The sequence below is a fragment of the Girardinichthys multiradiatus genome, chromosome 4 (genome assembly GCF_021462225.1).
Source record: "Girardinichthys multiradiatus isolate DD_20200921_A chromosome 4, DD_fGirMul_XY1, whole genome shotgun sequence".
In the NCBI taxonomy this organism is placed as follows: Eukaryota; Metazoa; Chordata; class Actinopteri; order Cyprinodontiformes; family Goodeidae; genus Girardinichthys; species Girardinichthys multiradiatus.
The window spans coordinates 47281043-47305021 of record NC_061797.1 but is presented as its reverse complement, the minus strand read 5'-3'; the positions used below and the strand labels follow the sequence as shown (position 1 = coordinate 47305021).

At 38.9% G+C, this 23979-nt stretch overlaps 1 protein-coding gene across 6 annotated transcripts in view; it reads left to right on the top strand.

Moving 5' to 3' along the window:
- Positions 1-23979, top strand: part of zgc:158464 (uncharacterized protein LOC791139 homolog) — a 114909-nt gene that overhangs the window by 10222 nt on the left and 80708 nt on the right. For all 6 annotated transcript variants that reach the window (XM_047363202.1, XM_047363198.1, XM_047363199.1 and 3 more), the window contains exon 2: positions 9580-9712. In XM_047363202.1, the coding sequence (XP_047219158.1) occupies positions 9679-9712 (34 nt within the window). In that variant the 5' untranslated portion in view covers positions 9580-9678. The remainder of the gene's footprint in view (positions 1-9579; positions 9713-23979) is intronic.

Sequence of the window (23979 nt, the reverse complement as noted above, 5' to 3'; positions counted from 1 at the left end):
GCGTGTCGTCAAGTACTTAATCTTGAATATCTGTCGCATATTAAGAGGACCTTCATAGGGTGAAACCCGTTGGCTCCTCTTTTCTCTCCATTGGAGGTCTAAAGTGGGTATGTGGATTTCATCTCTATGAATGAGGTCTGCCGGGACAAGTTGAGGTGCTCTTTGTGCTTCGCTGCCTTGGGTGCTTTAACAAAAGATGCCTTTTTTTTCTTCAGGAGTCATGAGCAAGCAGAATAGGAATTTATCAAGAGAGAGGGTGCATATTTAGCATTTTAAAAGTGTAAAAAACAAACTACATACTGTGTATTTTTGTTAGATGTAAAGGATAGGGGAGTGTTGCATAGTTGGCTGTTTGTTTGAGGAATTCTGTTGATTAAATATGTTTCAGAAAGGAGACATTTTCGGACTTTATGATCTAAGAGCAAACCCTGTTGACTAAAGTACTATGGGTATAATTTTGTTGGTGGTGTGAGTATTTTTTGCTTTTCATCTTAAAATTAGAGCTGCACCAGCCAGGCAGTCAGGTTCCTTGACGGAGGTAGAAGATTTGAATCTAAGGGAAAATAAAGGATTTAAAAGATGCATCTTTATGCATTGAAGCACATGTTCCTCAACTTTATCGTATTTTTACAAAACACAAAAACTCATCAAAGTACATTTGTCAACTTGCAACTGTTTCTTTATGGGTTTATGGACCAAAAAGAGTAAGATTTGTTTGTTTTGATGCATTTAATGAATAAGGAAGAAATCAGGAAAAATATCAGATCACTGTTTAGAATAGATAAAGGGTAATTTGGTTGATTGATTGGTTTTAAGTAGAGCTGTACCTTTTTTCTAATCTCTTGACATTGATATAGATACATAATGCCTGTTATGATCTTGTAAGAGCAGATATATAACTAATAAACCATAAACGTTATGTTTTTGGTTGGTGTTGGATTTAAAGCTACTTTGTGCATCAAATAATCTGCTCCCTGTTTTTCTCTTTTTTATGTGTTATAGTCATTACAAAAGAAAAGTCCCATTTGTCAAGATTGGATATCAGCAGGTCAGACTTTAAAGAAAAGAATAATTTGTTGTCAGCCTGGTTATTCCTGATAGGTGCATCTGTTATACTGGTGTAAAAGAACAAGGTAATGATTGCAGTTTGTGGGATGGTGTCACATCCACCTGGGGAGATTTTGGGGATTGTGGGCATACAGACATTTGGTCAGGCGTTGGAAATGACACGACAGTGTCTTTTGGAAATGACATGCATGAATTGAACCATTTATTGGTTTAAATGAAGGCAGGTTGGCAGCAGGTTTCTAACAAATAATGTGAAACTATTAGTAGGCTCTGTCCAAAAGAATGAGAGACAATAGATTTGTTATTAATAAACTCTGTATACACTTAAATCATTTTATACAATGTGTTTTACTGTGTTTGTCTGATAAAGTTGTTTTTAGTGAGAATATTGCATGTGAGGGATTGGGTACTAAATGTTCACCAGATTACCTGGGAAAATGTGCGGCAAAGATTTTAACAATTTAATCGTTTTTTTTACTCTGTTAATAAGGACAGAAGAGGGAAGACGGCTGTCATGACAACAATAGAAAATGACAAGCGGCTTCTATTTTTAACCTTCTGAAAGCCTCCCTCAACTTCCTGAGTTTCTGGAAGGTCTCAGCGATTGCCTGCGGGTTTACCGAGTCTTAATTTGGACTGATTAAAGCACTGAACACTGACAACTAACACAAGCCATCCCGCTTTGTCAATAATTTAAGCCTTGTCAAAATCTTGTCTCTTGTGTGCATTTGTGCAGCTCAGACACAACTATACTTAACTTATACTTACATATTTTCAGAAGTGTAAAATCACTCAGAGTCCCCCCCCCCCCCCATGTTGATCAAGCCAGCTGTGATCAACATGAGCCCAAACACTCAGAAGAACCTAATTCACCCACCAGGATGAATGTTTCTTCATCTGGGTGAGGGTACAGAGATGAAAAAAACAACATTTTAAGTGGTGTAAGTCTTAAAAGGACATGGGGATGCAGTAAATAAGGTGATACCCGCAGTGCACATGTCTCAGAGGGAGACATGTGCAAAACTGATGGTAGAGCACATTGATGTGTGAAAAGAAATGTTCAGCCTAGCCCAAATTACATACAGTTAAGATATGGAGAAGTCTTTGGCCTGTTTCTTTTAAAAATTCCCTGTTTTTCTGTTGACTCACTGTGTTGAGTAGTATACTTACCAAAGCTGAATTCCTCCTCTTTGAAGGTTTTCTTAGTAGGTTATAAGAAAGCTAATGAATATACCCAGAAAATAGTGCCTTGCTGAAATATTCACACCCCTTGAGCGTTTTTACATTGTGGCATGTTAGAACAAAAAATGTTGTATTCTATTGGGATTTTATGTGAAAGGCAAACAAATTACAGTACTTTGCATAATTGTAAAGATTAAGGAAAAGGATACACAGCCTTCCACAAAGGCCATATAGATGGAGAGCATGGCTAATATATGTCCTGACAACAGATTACCCCACCTGAGCTTTGGATCTCTGCAGCTCCTCCAGAGTTGCCATAGGCCTGTTGGCTGCCTCTCTGATAAATGCCTGATCTGTCAGTTTTGGTGTCTGTCTGTATCTTGGTGAGTTTGCAGTTGTACCATCTTCTTTCCTTCTTTATGCGGTGGTTGGAACACTGCTCTTTGAGACCTTGTGTTAAATGTCTTCCTAAGTGTTTTTCTAACCTGTCTGCTGTTTTCGTTTGTCTTCATAATACAATTTGTTCACTAGGGTTCTCTAACAAACCTCTGAAGACTTCATAGAACAGCTGGATTTATGCTCAGATTGAATTACACACAGAGGTTGACCCTCATTAGTCACTACATGATCGATGAAGGCAGTGGGTTGCACTGGATTTTATTTAGGGATACCAGATAAAAGTGGCTAATTATAAATGTAGCCCGCACTACAGATTTTATTTTATTTTTATCGTAGGTCCTTTTCCTTTCGCTTAATAATTATGGACTAATTTTTGCTGGGCTGTCGCTTAAATACTGAATCAAATACATTGTGAAATGTGAAAAAGTTGACGGGGAAGGAAAACTTTTGCAAAGCACTTTAGAGCGGATATTGGCTTATTTCTGGATTGGTCCTGGATTGGTCCTCACCAGTGCATGGACCCCAGTGGCTCACGACGCTGTGCAAAACAACGCCTCTAGAGCAAATATATTGATTTGATTAGTTACCTCTCCAGACTCCTAAGTAGGCCTTTAAAGGAGCCACATCACTCTTTGAGGCTCCCAGAGAGCCAGAATGCTCTTGTGGTAACTGTGTTTCTCAGGAAAACATTTCAATAAAGTTTCATTAATGTCAGAGCTGTATTGTGGGGAATGCACTCCTGCATTGCCTCTCCCCAAGAGGCAAAGCCAGTTTTCCATCTGCCTAATCTGTGTGGGAGATGGAGAAGCCAGCAGAGCTCAGTCCTCACAAGGGGCCTTGAATGAATTGTAACCAGATTTGTGCTTGTTTCTAACAAACGTGAAACCATCTTAGTGGTAGAAACTGCGTTATGTCAACATAAAAGCTCTGAGCGCTCTCTTCTTAAATAAAGTGCCTTCAGGGTGTGTTTCTTGCCAGTATGTTCTTTTTAGAAAATGGCAAAGTTATCTCAGCATGACTGCACACAGAGCATTCATCCTGTACATCCAGACAAGCAGAGAATAGAGGGACTATCAATGAGGCACAAACTTTTGTCCCTTCACCCAACAGGCGTAAACATACCTCATACATGTCAGTCTGTTCACCAACTGTATTCTGCTGAAAAAAATAGCTTCTCCTCATCCATTGTCTCCTTTCCCCTCCCTTCCTATCTCCTCTGCAATGGCTGTCTTTCCTCACAATGGAGGCATGCTTTCCTTTTGTGTCACACTGAAGAACAAAAGAGCAATAGCAACAACAAAAAGAGCCTTTTGAAATGCCATAATGCAATTGAGCTGCTAAGCACTGAGGTGTATTAGGTTATCAGTGACTAAAATCCCTTGTGGCATGAGGCATAAATCACATGCGTCAGTCCTTTTTCTTTCCCTCCGTTCTTTTTCTACAGCCTGCTGACTTTTCTGGCAGCCTCAGAGGGACCTTATCCATGACTAGCCCCTTATGCAGCCAGTACTTACAGGACTAGTCATGACATTGATGCCACGATCTGATTGCATTTATCTATCAGAGGTGAAGCTCTATACTTTTAATCTTCACTGATGCTTAATAGAGGTTTTGTTTGCTGGGTTTACAGTAAAATCCCAAGTATACTTGCTTTTGAATTTACATTTGATTGATTATTGTGGTTAATTGACCACAATGGATGTATTACTCAAGAAGCAGCAGGCCATAGTCTGTTTTATAACCTCCCACAAATCCATCTCTGCGCTCAAATTTCATATAATGCAGTTTATGAAATTTTTATTCTTTTTGTCCTTGATTATCTGATGAGCTCGCTGAACCCATTAAGCATTAAGAGTGCAGGAGGAGAACGGGTGCCCACATTTTCACCGCTTCTAATGGAAGACCTGGGCTGAATAAAAGTGAAATCCTAGAAGCTCTTGTGTCATCTGAACACTGAGTCAAAGTGGCAGGTGCCCGTTGTAGTCTCCCTCCTCTGTTAATGCTCTTCCCTCTGTTCCCACTGATTTGAGGTCAGGGAGCTGCAGTGCATTTCAAGAAGTCACTTCCTTTGTGAGCCTCTTGAGCCATGGCAGGTATAAGTCAAAGAATCTGAGCTACAAAATCCAGTAATTAAGTGGGCCCTTTCTCTCTCCATCCTGCGGACCAGTGACAGACCCAGCTGCCACAGGGATATACCCTAAGCCTTTCAGGTGTCTTTATGAGATTCATGTGGACTTACATCACAGCTTAGTAAATGCCTTATATATGGAGGCAGCATAGTGCTGACAGGGGAATTTTACTTTCATGATAAGTGTGGCTTGGCAGCAGTCCTGACACACCCTGGCATGCCACAAGGCAGATGGTGTGTCCCCAGGCGCCGCTGCCATTCTCTAACACCCCTCTCCTCACAAGCCAATGCTTCTCCTTCTGTTGAGGAGTCATTACTGTGGTGGGACAGGAAGGAGCCATTTAGAAATATTAGACACTTCCTCCACATGTTACGAACTGGGCTGCAGGTGATGGATGATGCCTCAGTAGTTTTTCCTAAAATGTTCACGTTTCAAATCCAGGACTAACGGGAAGAATATGTGTTGCCGAAAGTTGTTCATTTGCTTGACTCTGTCTGTCATGGGACATGCTGGATTTGTAAATGAGATTTTATTCAAGCTAGCCAGCACTAAAATGCCACGTTAGAGCCAGCTTCAAAAGTCAGTTCTCTTATCATTTTGTCATTGTTTGAATATATTGTTTCACTACACCCCACGGTTTAGTGGAGTTGAAAATGTGCAACTGAAAGAAAATGATGTTACAGCACTGCCATCTGGAACTGAAGGGCACATAATTTGGCCAATATTATAGATTTGAGATTACTGCTGTTTACATTTTGTATCAATTACCCAAAATAGCAATGCTTAAACACATGTTATGCTATGCAGACCGCCTACCTCAGGATGCTGGTTGGAGTGCCATTCTTTGTGTTTAATAATTGTTGGGCCACTTTCGTAACAGCAAAATTAACATCCACCTTCTGGTGTAGTAGCTCAGAGCCTTCATCCCAATACTAGCATGCTGTACAAAACAGGGACACATCGAGTGAGATACACATGTTTCAACTATAGTGACAGGACTTGGTGTTCCAGAAAATTCTTTTCATATCTAAATGAGAAGACCAACTTAGTAAATGCCAACATAAATGGCAAGATAAGAAACAAAAATAGCCCTGTTTTAAAGCAAATTTCTTACATTGGCTCATGTCAGGAGGGCTAAAAACAAATTAGAATTATTTTCTTATATTTTATCAATAATATAGGTTTTAAAGGAAAATTGAAATGTTCTAAAATAGGTATCAGAAGTTAGAAGTAAAAACAAAACAAATATTCACCCCAAATTGATGCATGGAAAGTATAAACTAAAACCCAGATGGAGGTAACGGTGATCATTTAGCTTTGAAAAGGCTTCTCAGAAACATCTAGGTCTAGAGGCATTTTAACTGCCTGTCACATAACCTAAAAAGGACAGTTTACTGCCAGTAGTCCATGAAATTCTAAGATGAATTATGTTTTTGAAGTTATTCTTTTTAGCAACAGGTGGGTTTGTCATCAACTTAAATTTGTCTTTGATAGGAAAAAGAGAAGTTGGTGACTAAAGTAAGAACATGAGCCAGCTGGCTCGATTAAATTAGAAATACAAACTCTGATGGTAACTAGAATAAAATATATTGGATTATTTAAATGTGATTCAACATCTACCTCAGTATTATTAGAAGTGCACAGCAATCTAGAAAGACGTTTGTGTGTATATTAATGATGTTTTTTTATATCATGCCCACAATATTTTGTTTTACTTGATGTTGGATGGTTAGGAAGGTTACACACTTTCAAGATGGGGTAATTAGCTGCGGTTTCTAAAGAAAAACTGCTGCAAATCAAACCCAGCTAAGGTTTATATGTAATTCCAATTTCAGTTTTGTGTTGTACTTTTGTCTTCGACTGCACATAATCTGTTGGTCTAAAGCCATCGGGTTTTCATCACTCGCCCTGGATGTTTCCTACATTATGTCAACAGGAAAGGCAAAAGGATGATGTCATGCTTTTGGAGTGCATAACTCAATAAGTTATTTCCATTCTTTCCTGAAGCACATCTAAACATCCACTGGTACACGACAACGGTGCAGTAAGGTGGCTGAGTTCAAGGACAGAGCTCTGTTAAAGATTAATGTGGGAATATGTTCAGCAAAATCTGATTACGTGATTTAAACACGGGAAAATCTGCCGATGTAAATAAGTCAGAGCAATATTGCTTTAGGCCCTGGCTGTAAATAGTGGACTTTAACTACTTGTTCCAATATCTTCACACCAGAGATGCAACAATCAGAATTTTGTGGCTGATTCTCAATTGATCAGTACTGATTTATGCCCAGTCTGATTTCTCTTTAAGAACAATAATAAAGAATGAATATAAATAGCTTTCAAAATGTTTTTTGTCCATCCTGCAATATAAATGAATTATTTACTTATATTAGGAGCAATAGCAACATCAAGTTGTTTTTTCGAGAGCATAGTTGTAAAAAAGATTTTCTTAATAGTTGAAAACAAGATAAAAATATTGTGAGGTTTACATTCACATTGTTGTTTTTAGCGTCCTATCCTATCCTATACCTGGAAGTTAGATTTTCTGGAAGTTAGATTTTCAGAAGCAGTGCAGAGTTCAGTATCCAATATGGCTGCCTTGCATTTAAAATGTATTGAACATTGCAAGTGTGAACTATTTATAAGCACGTCTGGCCCATATAGTACTGCACAACCTCATTTATCAGCTTGCCTTGCTAATGATAGTTAGCAGTACAATATTAGCTTGTTCCAGTTGTGTTCTAACTTGCAATTTGAATGCACTCAAGTCAATGGGATGTTATTCCTAGATCCGAGCTTGCATTTCTGTGTGAAATTGAACGCACTGTAACCCGTGTCTAGAGAAAACAAATCTTAACCTTAACTCAGAGATTCCATGAAGGCAACCTTATCTAACATGTTCCATAACAGATGAATCATGAAAGCTTCAAGAGAAAAAAAAGAGTTTCTTTACTGTGCTTCTTTAGCCTTCCTGTTATCTGCTAAAACTCACTCTCTCTTGGCCTGGATGAACAGCATGACATGTCTCAACAAATATATCAGATATTGAAGTTTCTGACCAATCAATCTGCTAATGGTCTGTGGTAAGAAAGCTAAAATTTGCATTTTAGTCAGCAGCTGAATTCTTGGTTCATCTTTTGTGCACTGTGATATAATTAATAATTCTAGGTAGTGCTTTTAGAATATGACAGCTACTGGCCTTGATCTTTATCTTGGAAAGGAGAACTGCAATATTTATTTTTAGGTTTAGGCTGTGTATTGTAGGATATGATTACTAATGGTTGAGGGTTCCTGCAATAAGCCACAGGATTGCAGTGACAAGTGTGCCAGAAATGCATAATTCTTTGGTTCTCTTGGGCTGTGAGGATGTTTCTCATCTGACTGACTGAATTTTAGTCAAACTTGTGGGTAAAATATGTTTATTTTATTCAGATCAAAAACAAACCAGGAGAATATATTCGATTTTTTCCCCTCCACTTCAATATTCTAAGAACCCATAATTAAGCTGTGGCAGAAAGTGTTTTTTTCATTTCCCCCTCCAAACAGACAGAGAGGGGCGCAGATTTAACACACAGCCTCCACTAAGAACACATCCACTGTACCGACTTCCTCTGTTGTAATTTCTTAATCCGCGTATGGTTGGGAGTGCAGGAATCAGTGCAGGAATATACCTGCCAGGACTACTTTGTCACAAAGCAGCTTATCGAATATCCCCAGTGAACTTTCTGACATTTAACACTTGGAATTTTTTCAACATGTCTCTTTAGATAAAAATCATTAGTCTGTAACTTGAAAATGACTTTCTCAGTCAGAACTATAGCGGCATGGTTTAGTTGGGTGGCCTCCATATGGGATTTGGTGGTTGGGTGTTAGGGAGTGTGCTCCTTATTTTGCAACCATGGACATAGGCTCTTATGAAATCTGGCTCTGTGGAGGAGCTACTTGGTGGGCGCAAGGGTGAGCCCTCCTCCAGTCCTCCCTTCCCTGCCCCATCCAACGGATGACTGAGGAGCTTGTTTGTAATGAAACCAAATCCCTTCCTGTTATGTATGAGTCATTGGGTGTAGTGCCAGTCATTTTTATTTTCACACACTTGTTTTGGTGTCTTCTTATTTTGTGCACTGGTTTTAACCCTCAGAAGGTATTAAGATGATTTTGAATAAAATCTATTTTAGCCTTCTCTATGGTTGGTCTTAATTGGAACAAAGAAAAAGTATGTTTCCTTATAAGATGTCTAAACCACTGCTTGCCCTCTTTAAATCCAGTGGCTAAGACTGCAGATGGTTCAGTTAGGACTTCGTTTGTTCTCATTTAAGATATTGTTCCTCTCAAATGAATCCAACATTTCAAGAAAACAAACATCCCCCTAAGGCACCATTGTCATGGACATACTCCGTTCCCTGAAGGTTTGAGCTGTATTTCTGGGTCTTGGGACGTCCACTTAATTGCTATCCATTGCACAAAAAAAGTCAGCAGAAAAGCAGGACTGCAATTAGCTGTGGCTCACTGCAAGTCTGGCATAAATCTACCAGAGTGTTTCTCTTATGAAAGTTGAGCAGTTGTGGTCTTCTGTCTTCCACGTTTGAAATGTAGTCCTGTCACTGGGCTATCATATAATTAGGCAGACCAGCTGTAGCAGAGAGCGTGATTTGAGGCTATAAGCTGAGGCATTGTGGTGGTGTGATGAGACGTAGAGAGGTGCGCTATTATTTATGTGTCTCTCCCTTTATCCCCTGGCTTGAGTTTTATCTGTCCCTGCGTCTCATCATAATCTTACTTTTCTTCCTCTCTTCTAACACAGCTGATTATCCTCGAAGACTACGCCGACCCTTTCGATGCAGAGCAGGCTGGTGGTGCTCAGACCACAACTGAAAAAGTCACAACTGAAAATGACGGTTACATGGAGCCATATGAGGCCCAAAAGATGATGGCAGGTAAAGATCAACATGTTTTAATTCCTATCTGGTGCTCTGAGGTTTCTCTGTGACTTTTGATTTGATTTGGTTTGTTTTTGTGTATACGCTGTGGCTTCATATTGTGCAGTGACGAGCATTTGTCCTCTTTCAGATTTTTTCTGTTTTTGTTACAGTGACACGTTTCAGATAATCAAATCACTTTTAAAATTAGACAAACATAACAAGAGTAAATGGAAAATGCAGTTTTAAGTACATTTATTAAAAAGAGAGATAAGGCTTTTCAAACGACTTGTTTATGCAACATCATCTCAATCTTTAATTAAACCACTCCAAAAATCTCATTTTTATTTATTTGTTGTTATGTTTTGAACATTTCAGAGGTGGGCTTGCAGGTGTGCCCCAGAACTCTCATATGGATGCCATTTTTGCACAATGTGTTATTGGTAAAAATTTGAATGCTGACCTTAATTGTCGAAGGTGAGGCCTGCATTGCTTTAAATGTTTATCTAGGTTCTTATGTGACTGCCCAGACTGATAGATGTCAACGACTTTGTTTCTCTCTTCCAATGTTTTTTTTATATCAGATGACTTAACAAGGGGCATAATTAGTGTTTCACATAGGGCCAAGTTGGTTTGGACTGCTTTTTTCCCCATAATGGATGAAATCATAATTTGAGAACTGCATTTTCATTCACTCAGGATATCTTCGTCTTTTTCACAGCTTTATTTGCGTTTGTGTAAAACTGATCATTATTCATAATGGATTGGTCATGTGAATTAATGCAGAAGCTCAGATGACTCCATGACAGGTGCAGTGGTGCAGAAAGGAGTTGTGTGTCACAAACTATGTTGGAGCATTTTCAAAGGCAGGAACTTTAAGCATGTAACTGATGCATTCTGTTTTAATCTGATCAGAGGAATATGTGCACTTGTGAGATTTCCAAGATGTCTCTTTTTCGGATAGCAATAGCTTTATGCTAACATAGGAATTTAGCTAAACCGCATTCTGTAGCTGACTGCAACAGTGACAAAGAACAAGAAAATGCAAAAAGATAAAAAAAGATGGGCCAGATGTTTTCCTCTCCTGAGCAGTCAGGAATGTTACAAAAGATGTTGGTATGAATGTCAGAACTCAGGTTGAAGTCTTCTGAAAATTGCGATTTACCACAAGATATCCAATATATCAAGGCTTTTGTGTTTACTGACATAGTAATATGACATAACTAACCTTTTACCATAACACTGCTGCTCTTGCTGCAAACAGAAAGCTTTTGTCGATCCTCAGCAATTTTCTTTTTAATGGGCCTACAGACAGTCTTCTGTTTTCATCTGTCTTCCTGGTTTGACCTCTGGCCGAGTCATTGCCTCAGCACAAGTATGAAAACTGAGGATTTATTGCTGCTCTTAGCATGAGGAAGCTGTAAAGACACAGTAATCTGAACAAGGCTTTTGTGGTATCAATCAAATCTTAAGCTTTCTCCAAGGTTTTTGCAGCTTTATAAATTGAACTTGGAATGTTTTGCTGTGTTGAGAAAACTTCTTATCTGGCACCTGCTGTCTGTTTGATCTGATTAAGCCATCGGTTCATTTCTACAGCCGTTTCTGTCTTTAGAAAAGCCAAGGTAAAGATGTTTCCTCTCAGTAATTTAATGCTTTGATAGTTTTAGTGTGGCCTTGTTTTCTGTAGAGTTGGTTTTATATTGTCAAACTTGACATCTGGATTAAATTTAAAATGGAAGAGCTTCAAAGAACGGATAAGTAAAGGAAAAATAATATTGTGAATTAATTTAGTTTTAGTAGGTGATATGAGTGCCGTTTATCATTTTTACCTGTACTCAAATGATCCAGTGAAGTAATAACTCAGAGGTGTAAAACTAAAGACCATTAGCTAGACTTTTATCCATCTGGATTACAGCTTCAGTAATTCCTATACTTCGCTGCTTAATAGAAAACTTTAATATATGCTCTTTTAGTGCTAGCTCGAAGCAGACATAAAAACTGGCAGCAAAAGTCTTTCCCACTTAAACACAGTCACACTAGGATGGTACCCCATTTAGCCCTGCTGATGCATTTATAGGTTAAATGTCTTGCCTGAGGGTTTCTGACCAATATAATGAGGGTCAGTCACTTTCACATTCTCCCACTATGCAAGGTCAGATGACACTAACAATGCATCAGCATACTGACTGTGGGGATATAGGATAATTGCTGCATCTCCCAGTCTGACAGTGTACTGGTCAGGCTAAGAAGATGGAATAACTGGACTTTGGTTCCAAAAAGAACCTTGCGATTCTAATTGTGTGGAACCTACGTGTTTAACAGTAACTGTGGTTTCATTCACACTTGCAGCCTCCCTCTTTTCTCAGTTCTGTCATGCACCAAACCTGCAGCATGCAAGCCTAATGACTGTAAAGGCTAATTTCTAATAATTTAATTACTGACACATAGATTTACGCCACCTATAATAAATTTAAAAAATAAATCTTGACTCTAGAATTCTTATTTTCTTTAAATTGTAAAACTCAGAGGTGCCAGTCTACAAAAACATGTTCCCAGTTAATCATAGACAGAACATAAATAAGGCTGACTTGACAGACTGCCTTTAGGTTTCATGTTTTGGAGAAACAAAGAATGACAAATACCTATTTTACTTAGAGGCATTCACATTGATATGCATTGTCAATTGGAATGTAAAGGGTATATCCCACAGACAGCCAGGCAGCATTGTCAAACTATTGTTATTTAAGTTGGTTTGATAATCCGAATATTGCATTTGCTGTATGTTGAACCAGTGTGACTATGTCAGTTAAGGGAGTTATATTTTCAGCTCAAATTTCAAAGTTCAAATTTCCTACATATGAGACCTATTTATGACTTTGGAAAGTCCTACACCAAATGTAACCAGTCCAGAAGGGAAGAACAGCTATCCATCTCCTCAGTGTTATCCAGCTCATTCTGAGAGATCGCAAGGCGTTCGCAGGCAGGAAGGGGACATATAGTCCCTTCATTGAATTTTAGGTCAGCTGCTCTCATTGGGAAGAACTTTGAAAGCATTTAAAGAATTAAAAATGCCCAAACCTCCTTTCAGCTCCTCGTTTCTTTCAATGTTGAGGAGCAGCTGCTGTACTCTAAGATTTGCCTGGAGGTCGGAGTTCCTGATACTATCTCTACGCACAAGCACAGTAGAGTGGAAGCTAATTTCAGCCGCTTGTATCTGGCTCCTTGCACTGTCCAAAAACATGCATGTCTGGTTAAAAGACCACTTTCCTATGTGCCCATGTTGCTCTGTAATAGACTGACAACCTGTCCAAGGTGCCACTGTTCCTTTTGCATAGACAGTTGGAGATAGGCACCTGTGAACCTGCAAAGACTTAGCAGCTGTTGGATGCATGAATGTTTTTTAGTTTTTGGACATGCTGTTTTAAATGGTATCAAAATCTCTCCTCGTAGTATCGGTACTTAACTGAACACACATATTAGGTGAAATTGACTTATCAAAGAAAAGAGACTTAATTTTCCCATAGCAAACAAATAAAAAAATCACCTCTATTCAGACCCTAGCACTTTTTCAAAATAACCTTTGACATGGGGTGCTAACCCGGATCAATGAAAGTCAAGGCTTTAAAAAGTTATGGTTTCAAAACCACTAAAATTTTCTATCCTATAACTTTGTTTTCTGTACAATGCTAGTCAGCTGGATGGAAGAAACCTGTACCACTTTTCCCTTGATTACAAGGAAGACAAATCTGGCTGTTAGGAAATGTTTCTGGTTTCTAAAAACATGTACATTCATGCTTCGGAAACATGAGCGACACCCCTCATCCTAATTAGCTTTTTTAAAGCTACAATTGATAAGCTAAGTGCAGCATGTCTGACTAACCCTGGCTACCTTTGCCGATAGCCTGACTAATTAACCTGGTAACATAAGATGGTTATCCATCTCTATAAAGAGCACAACAACAAAAAACAAAGTATAACATTCTGAGCAATAAACAAGTTTTCTTGACAACCTACACTAAATTTATCATCGGTTTATTCCACATTTTTGCTTATGTTTTAAATCAAAATAATGAAGCATAGGTTGTTATGTCAACATCATAACTTATATATATATATATCATTGTTGAATATTTTTTAAAGCTTCAGGAATTAGGAATTGCTGCTTTTCATTTTTAAATAGAAATATTTAGATAATATTATGTTTTTGTTTTTACTTTTTACTCTCACTCACTTAAAACTGTGCACATATATTTATATTATATTGTAGATATGTTTATACTTTTTAATTTGTATTGTATTGCACTGACTACGCCAAAACAAATTCCTTGTATGTCCAAAAACGTACTTGGCAATAAAGCTTTTCTGATTCTGATTCTGATTCTGATTCTGAAATTGTGAAACATTGTATTTTCACATAATACTGTGAAAATGCCTTATCAGTCTATTTTTATTGGCATTTATTTCTAGCTAAATTTATATTAAGTAGTTTTGTCTTACAATTTTTCATGTTTTGCAGAATTACTGTATCATGATACGTTTAATTACCATATGTTGTCGATTCTACCAGACACGGGGTGCACTGTGATTCCTTCACCTAACTGCTCTTCATCCTGCCCCGTTTTCTTTTAGAAGGTTTGCTTCACCAAGTACTTTTTTTTTTTTATCTACCATTAATAAACCTAATGGATCTCATTTAAAGTTTTTCCAAAGGTTTCTGGGGACAATCTGTTAATACTGGAGGTGTCTCTCTGAGTGTGTAACAATAATTTCATGACTATAGATCATTCACACCTTAAACACACAAAGACAAACACTCTACTACATAGTGGAAGGTGTGGCATGTAGGGCCTGAGGCGAAGAGTGCCAAATCCGTTTACATAACAGAGCAGGTATTCCCGCTGTTCATGTTTGTTGGCACGCATTACTGGGAATGTGTTGGTGATTGTGTGTGTATGAGATGGCTGACTTGACCAGTGCTCACACCTTTGTGTTTCTGTGCTGTGTACTTCATGTCTCTTTTGAGCCTGCTGATTTATGGGCCTGCTGGAGGGGCATGTCACAACTTCCTTAACCTGAAAAAGCCAGCCCCACCTCACCCCCACATAGGAGCTGTTAGATACACACACACCGGCTGCTGGCCAGTGCACAGTGCACCACCTTCAGTAATGTGAAAATCCGTGCTCAGCTGCCCTGTCTTTACAACGTTCCCAGCGTGTGCATTTCCAGAGTGCCTTGAATGTTTGTCATGTCTACATGTGCCAGCTATTACAATGGCCATTTCTGAATCAATGTGAGTCTGATTTTTTTCTTTTACTCCATGATGCATTCCTGTGACATTTAATGCCCTCGCTGTTTGTATCTTATATGCGTTGTGTGTATATTTGAATATTTATGAAAGATATAATATTACACAGTATTGTTTTCTTTTCTCACACCTACACACCAGTACTACCTCTACTCATGTATGCACGTACAGTAAACTATTCCCTTTTTATGTGAATTAGAATTACTAAAGTTATTTCTATTAGCTAAATGCCCAAACAGGGAGAGAGATTTAACTTTGTTTAAATTCAGACGTTTATATACTGTATACCGTATTTCTTTTTATTTGGTAGAACTGCCTTTTAAACTGAATGGCTCAGGTCAAATTTGAGTATCCTTTTACAAGCTTCATAAAATAGTTTAACAGAACTAAAGTAACTGAATGATGTTTGAAGGCTACCTTGCTCACACACACCTTTTCAGCTCTGCTCAGAGTTTCTATTGGACTGAGATCAGGGCTTTGTGATATCCACTCAAAAATATTGACTGTTGTTCTTAAGGCACTTTCCACTTCATTTTGGGTATGCTTAGGATCATTGCACATTTGGAAGATTCATTCATGCCGAATCCTTAACTTGTGCTGAAAGTTTGCTTTAACATTTCGAAATAATCTTCCTGCAGCCAAACATCCACACAACATGATGCTGCAATGCTTAAACTTCACAGTTGGGATGGTGTTCTCAGGCTTGTGAACCTCCCCGTATACCTTGAGATGTAACAATAGTCATTATGGCAAAACATCTCAATTTTAGTTTCATCAGACTAAAGAACGTAACCTAACTAATCTGGCTTCTTATGTTCCTCATGGAGTAGGGACCTGTTCTTCTCTGAGTGGTATTTCAGCCCGTGCCGATATAGGACGTGTTTCATTGTGGATGATAACATCATCTTACCAGCTTCAGGCAGCATCTCTGCAAGATCTTTTGTCTTTATTTTGGGATTGATCCACTGATTTTACTATGCAACACATGTATCTCTGGGACACAGAATCTGCCTTCTTATTGAACAGTGGGATGGCTGGCCAGTATCATGGCGCTCACAATTGTTTGAGCAGATGAACATGGCACCATCAGACATCTGGAAACTGTTGCCAAGGATGAACCGGGATTGCAGAGCTCTGTGATGTTCTTCCTGACATTGTGCCCAATTCCTTTAGAGTTGTTCCATGACGTTGCAGAAAGTAGCCATGTGTCTGAGTTGTTGCCTTAAAATACATCCACTGATAGGTCTCCCAAAGCCATGACATCATTATTTGACATTTCTCAAATTCTTTAAAGACAAAGAAACCTTTTATATCTAAACTTTTGAATATGAAGAATGTAATAAAAAGGGAAAATATATATCTTCCATTACTCATTACTGACATTTAGGGAATATAAACAATAATCTTAACTGAGCTAAAACTGGAAAGGATTAGTCTTGCTTATTCTCAGATAGTGAAAACAAAATTGGTTGTGTGTGTTTTGTACAGTACATGTAAAGATCTGGTTTCAGCTGTAACACTGGCTCCAGCAAGGTTAATCCCAAGCAGCAGCATCCAATCACAGGATGAGCTTTTCAAGGAAATTCTTGAACTAATTCCTGTTATGTTTTTTTTGTCCTTCTTCAGTCGAATCCGTCACGATTTGTTGTAGCTGCTCAGACTTGTCACACCACAGAGCAAAAGGGGCTGGACTAGTTCTGTAGCACAGACTACGTCAAGCTATTTCTCAATGAATGCACACTCATCCTCATACTCCGTGTCGAGCCAGGCAGGTGAGAAGGCAGGCAGCCATGTGTGAGTTTTCCCACGCTGCAAAGTAGGCCTGTTTAGCAAACAAGCCGGGTGATAGATCCTTCTCAAACAAACAACCTTCCGAACTAGCCAACTTGCAAATCCTTGAACCAAAGCTTAATCTGTGCACCGTAAGTTTTGGTTGAAAGGTGTACATGTATGTAATGGGATTAATGGGATATGTAAATCTTAACACCAAATATGATAGTAGTTTCACAAATTTTTTATCTCAGTTTTCCCTCATCAAATCATTTTGCAGTGAGGGAGTTTGGTATTTTGTTCAAACGGAAAAACTTGAGGTTTTTTATCATAATGTTAGATGAGTTTTTCTCTTTTTATGAATGTGCTGGGAAATGCCTCCCGGCCCCTTGCACCACCTGCCCTACACTCCCGGTGATACGGAGACATGCATTCAGTGCCAAGGAGATGAATCATTAGCTGTGAACTTGTTTTCCTTTTTATTTTTTCAGCTTCACTGCCAAAGCCTTGTTGAACGTTATCCGTTTTGGCACAGGCTTGAATAGTTGTGAGAACATGTTTCAAGAAAGTGAAAGTAAAGGGCAGGAAGTACAGAAATTCGGAAGAAATGGATAAAGACTGACAGAAAAGGGAAAAGAGAGAGAGAGGACCTGAGGCAAAACCAGTGGGAACAACTTCATATTATAGCACATGTGGCTTAGTTTATGGGGACTCTTTAAGAGAAAAGAACGGTGGCATGGTGTGCCAAATGGTTTCCATCTCCTCCACACTCACTCACAAGAGAGAAAACTCACCCCAGGCAATTTTCAGGTACATGTGGCAGCACATTTCTTAGCCTACAAGCCTGCTTTTATTGCCCCAAGCTGTGACTTGAGGAGTATCCAGAGCATGTGTCGACAGTGGCTTTTTTTTACAATGTTATCTGCTGTCTTTTGCTCTGATTTTCAAATTTGCGTCATTATTACTTAGTTATATTATTGATTTTCTTACAAGACCACAACTTTGCAATTATCCTCGTATCTCTGGTTTTCCATTCTCTTACATCTTTCTCTACACATTTAAGGGATCGTTCAAAAACTACCTGATCACATATATGCATTTAGGCTTCACCCTAGCTGATAGGTATAGGTAGCTATAAAAGAGAAGGGGCTCAAGACATTTTATACACAAAATTGGTGAGCAATATAGCAACCCTGTTTTTCAGTAATGGTCAAAAGTCTTCCATTAATGGAGTCTGTCAGTCTGTCTTGATCTGTTCACTATCAACTTCCACCGAGTCCCAGACACAGTTCAGAAAGATGGATTGATTTCATTCACCTAAATCTACTATTTCAGAAGGACACACAATTTCTCTATAGAGTTTAGTTTAGGTGAGGAAGGGGGGGATATAATTATTCTATCATCTTCAAGGCATTTACTAGCAAACCTGGAGAACTTTGATGCATGCAATGAAGCATTGTCATAGGTAAAAATCATGGTCTTCTTGAAAGAGTCAGACATTTTGCTGTACCACGGCATGCGGACAGCTTAAACTGGCAGTTTTAATTCATCTTCAACCTGAAAACGTCCAACTAGCGAATCTTTCATTATACCAGGACATGCCAGCACCTCATCTTCACCTTGATGGCTTCTGAGTTGAAGTAGAAACTGCCTAATAATTATACATACCTTGATACAAGGTATTGATCTCTTTAGGCAACACTCATTGCACATCTACAAATCATCTGTCATGTTAAAATCCAATAAGTGTTTACGTTTAGACAGGTTTGTGTTGAAAGAAATGCATAAAACATGATGATCCAGTCAAAATGCCCACTTTTATAATAAGCAGAAGTTTGTATAAATATGTTCATTTGTGCTGCACTGTCATGTTACTGCAGACGAGCAAAAGAGACAAGCCACAAACTTGCTTTAGATTGTTTTTTTTCTAATATGCAACAGTGCTTTTCCTATACTGTTGAAAGTGAAGATTGAGGTTAATCATTGGTTGCAATTTCCAATTTGCCCTGTTAGATGTCCCTAAATCTGACACCCTGGAACATAAAACAGAAATCACTGAGATAGTTGTGCTTTTCATTGGGTTTTGGGACTAGTCAGTGTGTTAGCACCACATTTGGTGTGCTATGATGTGATGAGAAATGACTGACAGCCAGGTAATGCACACTATTCTAACAAGCTGACACCAAATGATGAAAACCCAGGATGCTGTAAACCAGAAGTTGGTTTTGGGTCTTCTTTTTCCTTCTCTTTTTCTGGCTTGAAGTTTTTTTTTTTTTTTTTTTTTTTTCGGTGCTTTGCTACTAATGTTAAACAAAGACAGAGTTATAATTTTAACATTTTGAGCCGTCTTTTGTCACCTATACTGTGTTAGTGCTTGTTGTGGCTACCATTACAAACTTTAAATAGACCCTGTAGACCCTTACCTTTCATTGGGATTTCCAGAAGGCTGCAAAAATGTCCAAATCCAGGCTATTCCATAACGGAGGTTTTAAGCTCAAAAGCAGAAACCCCAATAACTTTGCAGTATCACTTCTGTCTTCCTGTAATCTGCTGAAAGCCTTGCTCTCTCTCGCCCTCTCGCAGCTAGAATGAATCAAACGTCTATACCTATTGAAAATATAGTACTCTGCTACATAGTTCTTACATTTCAGTGGTTCTTCGCCCTTTATGTTTAAACATCTCACAACTGATTTAGCTTTACTTAGAAACTTAGACAGACAATGAGAGTGCTGTTGTCGGCATAGTCTGGTGATGCTTAGAATTTGTGCATTCTTCAATCAGAGAAGAATTGAATTTTCGGGTTTCTGGTTGGCTGGTCACCATTCACTAGTCAAATTCTCTGTGCATTTCTAAGTTTACAAATTTTGTTTTCAAAATGCAGAGCTAGGTATTATTTTGAGAAATACTTAAGATGAAACTGCAACGTAACCTATTTTTTTTGCAAAGTGGACAATGCCAGTGTTTGTGTATAACAAAAATGATATGTGGCAGTGTTCGTGCAGAAGAGAGCCAGTGGTTTAAACTGGGCCATGGCCTTTCTGTATGGATTTTATATGTTCCCTCTGTGCATGCAGGTTCTCTCTATAAGCGCTGGGTTCTTCACTGTCCAAAAATATGCATGTTAGGATAACTGGAACCTCAAAATTACCTTTAGGTGTGTGTGTGCATGATTGCTTGAGCTGTGTGTCTCTGAGTTGCCATGTGGTGGACTGGCAACCTGTCCAGGGTGTACCCCTCCTCACACCCAGTGACTGGTAGGACCAGCCCCTTGTGCAACCCTGCGATAAAAGTGGGTACAGAAAATGAATGGATGGAAGAAAAATAGGTTTTGTGATTTGACTGATCAAATCAGAGAAGAATTCCCACATTGATGCATAGAAACATTGTGCAGCTTCAACTTTTGGAACATCACATCATTGGACAGCCAAAATAATGTAATGTTCGTTGCCTGTCAAAGATAAATAAGGTTTTGCTGAACTTTGTCACTGCACTACAGAACATTCCTTTTTTTATAGAAGTGTTTATTGGGGGGGGGGGGGGGTAATGTGGCAAAGCTGAAGAGCAGTGAGGAGTGGTGGGTGGAGGGTGCGTAAGAGGTGGGAGGAGAGGGCACGAGTAGGAAGACTGACGACTTATTGATGAAACGAGAAATCTCTAGCACAGCCTGATAACCTCCCTCCCCCTCACTTAGTGATAAATGCTATCCATTGCCAGAGCTCCAGCTACTCTCACATGGCTTTGCACACTGTGACAGTGCTTCACCACTGTCGATATTTGACACTTTTCACAACAAACTGACTTCTGTGCCACATATGCTGCAGTACCAGTTTTAATTTAAATTCCTGGATTTTTGTAAAAAAAGAAAAATGTAAAGATGCATAATGGAAGCAGCTATAGATCGTACCTATAAGAGAAACAAAATCTGCAACCTTATAACATCAGGGGTTTTCTCAGATAGGTTTTAGCAACATACATAAAACTAATCTTAAAAACATTACTTTTCTTGAAGGGACACAGAATTTCTCAAAGTAGGTTCTTTTTGATAGGGTAGGATCAGTCAGTATCTTACCTGCAGTAGATAACTCATTGTGTTTTCACATTGATTGATTGATTGATTGGTTGATTGGTTTGCTAGGTTGGTTGGTTGGTTGGTTGATTAATTGGTTTGCTAGGTTGGTTGGTTGATTGATTGATTGATTGATTGATTGATTGATTGATTGATTGATTGGTTTGCTAGGTTGGTTGGTTGGTTTGCTAGGTTGATTGATTGGTTGGTTGGTTGGTTTGCTAGGTTGATTGGTTGGTTGGTTGGTTTGATAGGTTGGTTGATTGGTTGATTGATTGATTGGTTGATTCATTGATTGATTGGTTGATTGGTTTGCTAGGTTGATTGATTGGTTGGTTGGTTGGTTGGTTTGCTAGGTTGATTGGTTTGCTAGGTTGATTGATTGATTGATTGGTTTGCTAGGTTGATTGATTGGTTGATTGGTTGGTTGGTTTGCTAGGTTGATTGATTGGTTGGTTGGTTGGTTGGTTGGTTTGTTGGTTTGCTAGGTTGATTGATCGATTGGTTGGTTGGTTTGCTAGGTTGATTGGTTTGCTAGGTTGGTTGGTTGATTGATTGGTTGGTTGATTGGTTTGCTAGGTTGGTTGGTTGGTTGGTTTGCTAGGTTGATTGGTTTGCTAGGTTGATTGATTGATTGATTGATTTGCTAGGTTGATTGATTGGTTGGTTGGTTGGTTGATTGGTTTGCTAGGTTGGTTGGTTGGTCGGTTGGTTGGTTGGTTTGGTAGGTTGATTGATTGGTTGATATGCCAGCTAATGGCTGAAAAGACCAGGGCTAAGAGATGTCCGCCATCTCAAAAATGTCATGTCCTGGAAACCTTGTTGTCTAAACCTTTCTTCTGCTGTTCCTTAGAGATGCTCTGATCAGGTTTTTTTTTCTTTTTTTTCTTGATGCAATATTGCATTTATAAGAAGCAATCTAAGGACATTGGAAGATTTTGAACTCTGGTCATCTAATTGGTGCATCTTTACTGTCATGTTTTTAGGAGGTGGTCATTTATGTCAGAGGGGTATTTCCTCCATAATAAAGACAAGCCAGAGTAACAGTCAGATAGAGCTCAGTTTCTGTTCAGGTTGGTCAAGATATATGCTTCCTAATGTTGAAAAGAAAAACCTCAAAAAGCCTAACATGACCTCCCTAGAATGTGACCAGGTGGCTTAATTAATCCAGCAGCCCAGAGTCTAGTGTTTGTAACAACTGAATCTCAGCGCAAAGCAGTTTGGTTAGTGGAAATTAGGATTGTGTTTTCTGCATTGCAAGTTTTGTTAGAATGCCATCACCAAGTCTGAAAGTTGGACTTGCCTCAAGGTGTTTCTGAGGAACACCCATTGCAGAGCCATGCATTAAGATGGCATATTGTAATTCTATATACAAGCCGCAGGTCAGAGAAGAAGCAGTGTGTGCTGGCAGTAGTTCCTCAGGGCTTCTGATGTCCGGTTGCACCTGACTGAGCCAAACCAAGGATGGATAAGTATACTAACCCAGTACCCATCAGTTACAGCTGAGTAGGTTAGGTGGGGGGTGGAGCATAGGAGTGAGGGACTGGGCAGACACAGTGGTGCTGTGTGGAGGTGCTGAAGTCATTCATTTTTAAGGTGTGATTGATGACATCATTAATCCATTTCTGGCATGCAACACAGGAGGACAGGGCAAAATTCATACCTGCTCCTGCACCTGGGGCCAGTAGCACACATGTATGTGCTCTATTAATAAATACACATGCACAGATTAAGACATATACACCCGCTGCAGACACATGCACTTTTTTGTGAGTCATTTCATATGTCAAGTGATTATTTGCCTTGCGGTTAAGAAACCCCAGGCTGTAGCTTGTGTCTTTGCTGCTTGCAGTTCCTCGATGGAAGTTTTTGGTCTGATTTGTATTAGCTAGTAGGGGAGTAAACAGCTTTAGTGACGTTTGTTTTAATATATGCATTCACATTGCTTTTGTTTCTTTGTTTTCTGTATCTTTGTTAACTCAGTGACACTCCTGTTATTGCAATGAAAGGAGCTGACACAGTGAATTAGTAGTTGACAGGGAGGTGATACCAAGCTGTGAATCATTGTTGTTTCACGAAATTTAGGTTAAGTTGGCCTGGCAGCAGTATGTGATTTTTGTGGCTGCTTTGCAAGCTATCTAGCGAACCTGAAGGCTCCTCTCACTATCTGGGTAGACCTAGTGTGTAACCCTCCATTAATGAGCCAATGTTTTAATGGACCAGGATCGGTGTGATGCATTTTCAATCACAGTCCTGGAATGATATTTTCTTTCACTTTAAGGCTTGCCTATAGCTCTTTGTGAAGAACAAGTTAAAAGAAAAGACTGGAAAAAAACTAGATTATATTTCAGTAGAAGCTGAATTATATTGCTGTCCTTTCCTTTAAGTCCCATGAATTTTGAGTTCTCATTTAAAAATAATAAAGGCTAGATTTTACTGGCTGGAAACTATTATGAAGCCTGTCACTCTTTATGGTTGTAAGCAGAGAATAGATTGACAAAAAGATGTTTCTAAGTAGCACAGCAAAATATATTACATTTCAGTTGCCATCACAGTTGTGTGCAATATTACACTCACAAAGGACTACTTGATGCAATATGTTATTGGCTGCCAGTTGGATTGACCTTAAATGCCTTTTAGGCCAACACCTGTTGTAGATCTTAGTGATCAAGGTGCTGTTTTCCTTATAATGTGCAACGCCGTTTCATATAGATGCATGTTGAATCTATGTGTGTCTTTCTGTTTATCAATAGAAAAAAGTGTAGCATTATTTTTCTCTTATTGTCTGAGCCAAATAATTGAAGTGACCTTTTAGGGGGAAGCAACACGTTGTTGTGGAGAAACTAACCACAGATAGATCTGCGTAAAAGAGGTCCTAGTGATAACGTTTTGAGAGCTACATCAGCGTAGTGTTGCTAAACCCTCGCACGTAAAAATTTGTGCTGATCCCTTGTGTGCATGTAAGCAACAATGCTGGTCAGAACTGGAGCAGATACATAACGTAATCATTCCAGTCATCAATTTTCACCTTTAGGTGAAAGAAAAAGGTGAGGAAATAAGTGAACAAAAAGCAGCTGAAAATTCCCTGTTGCTTACTTTTTTCTTTCAAATTTTTAAACACATTTCTCAATTTTGGATATTTGA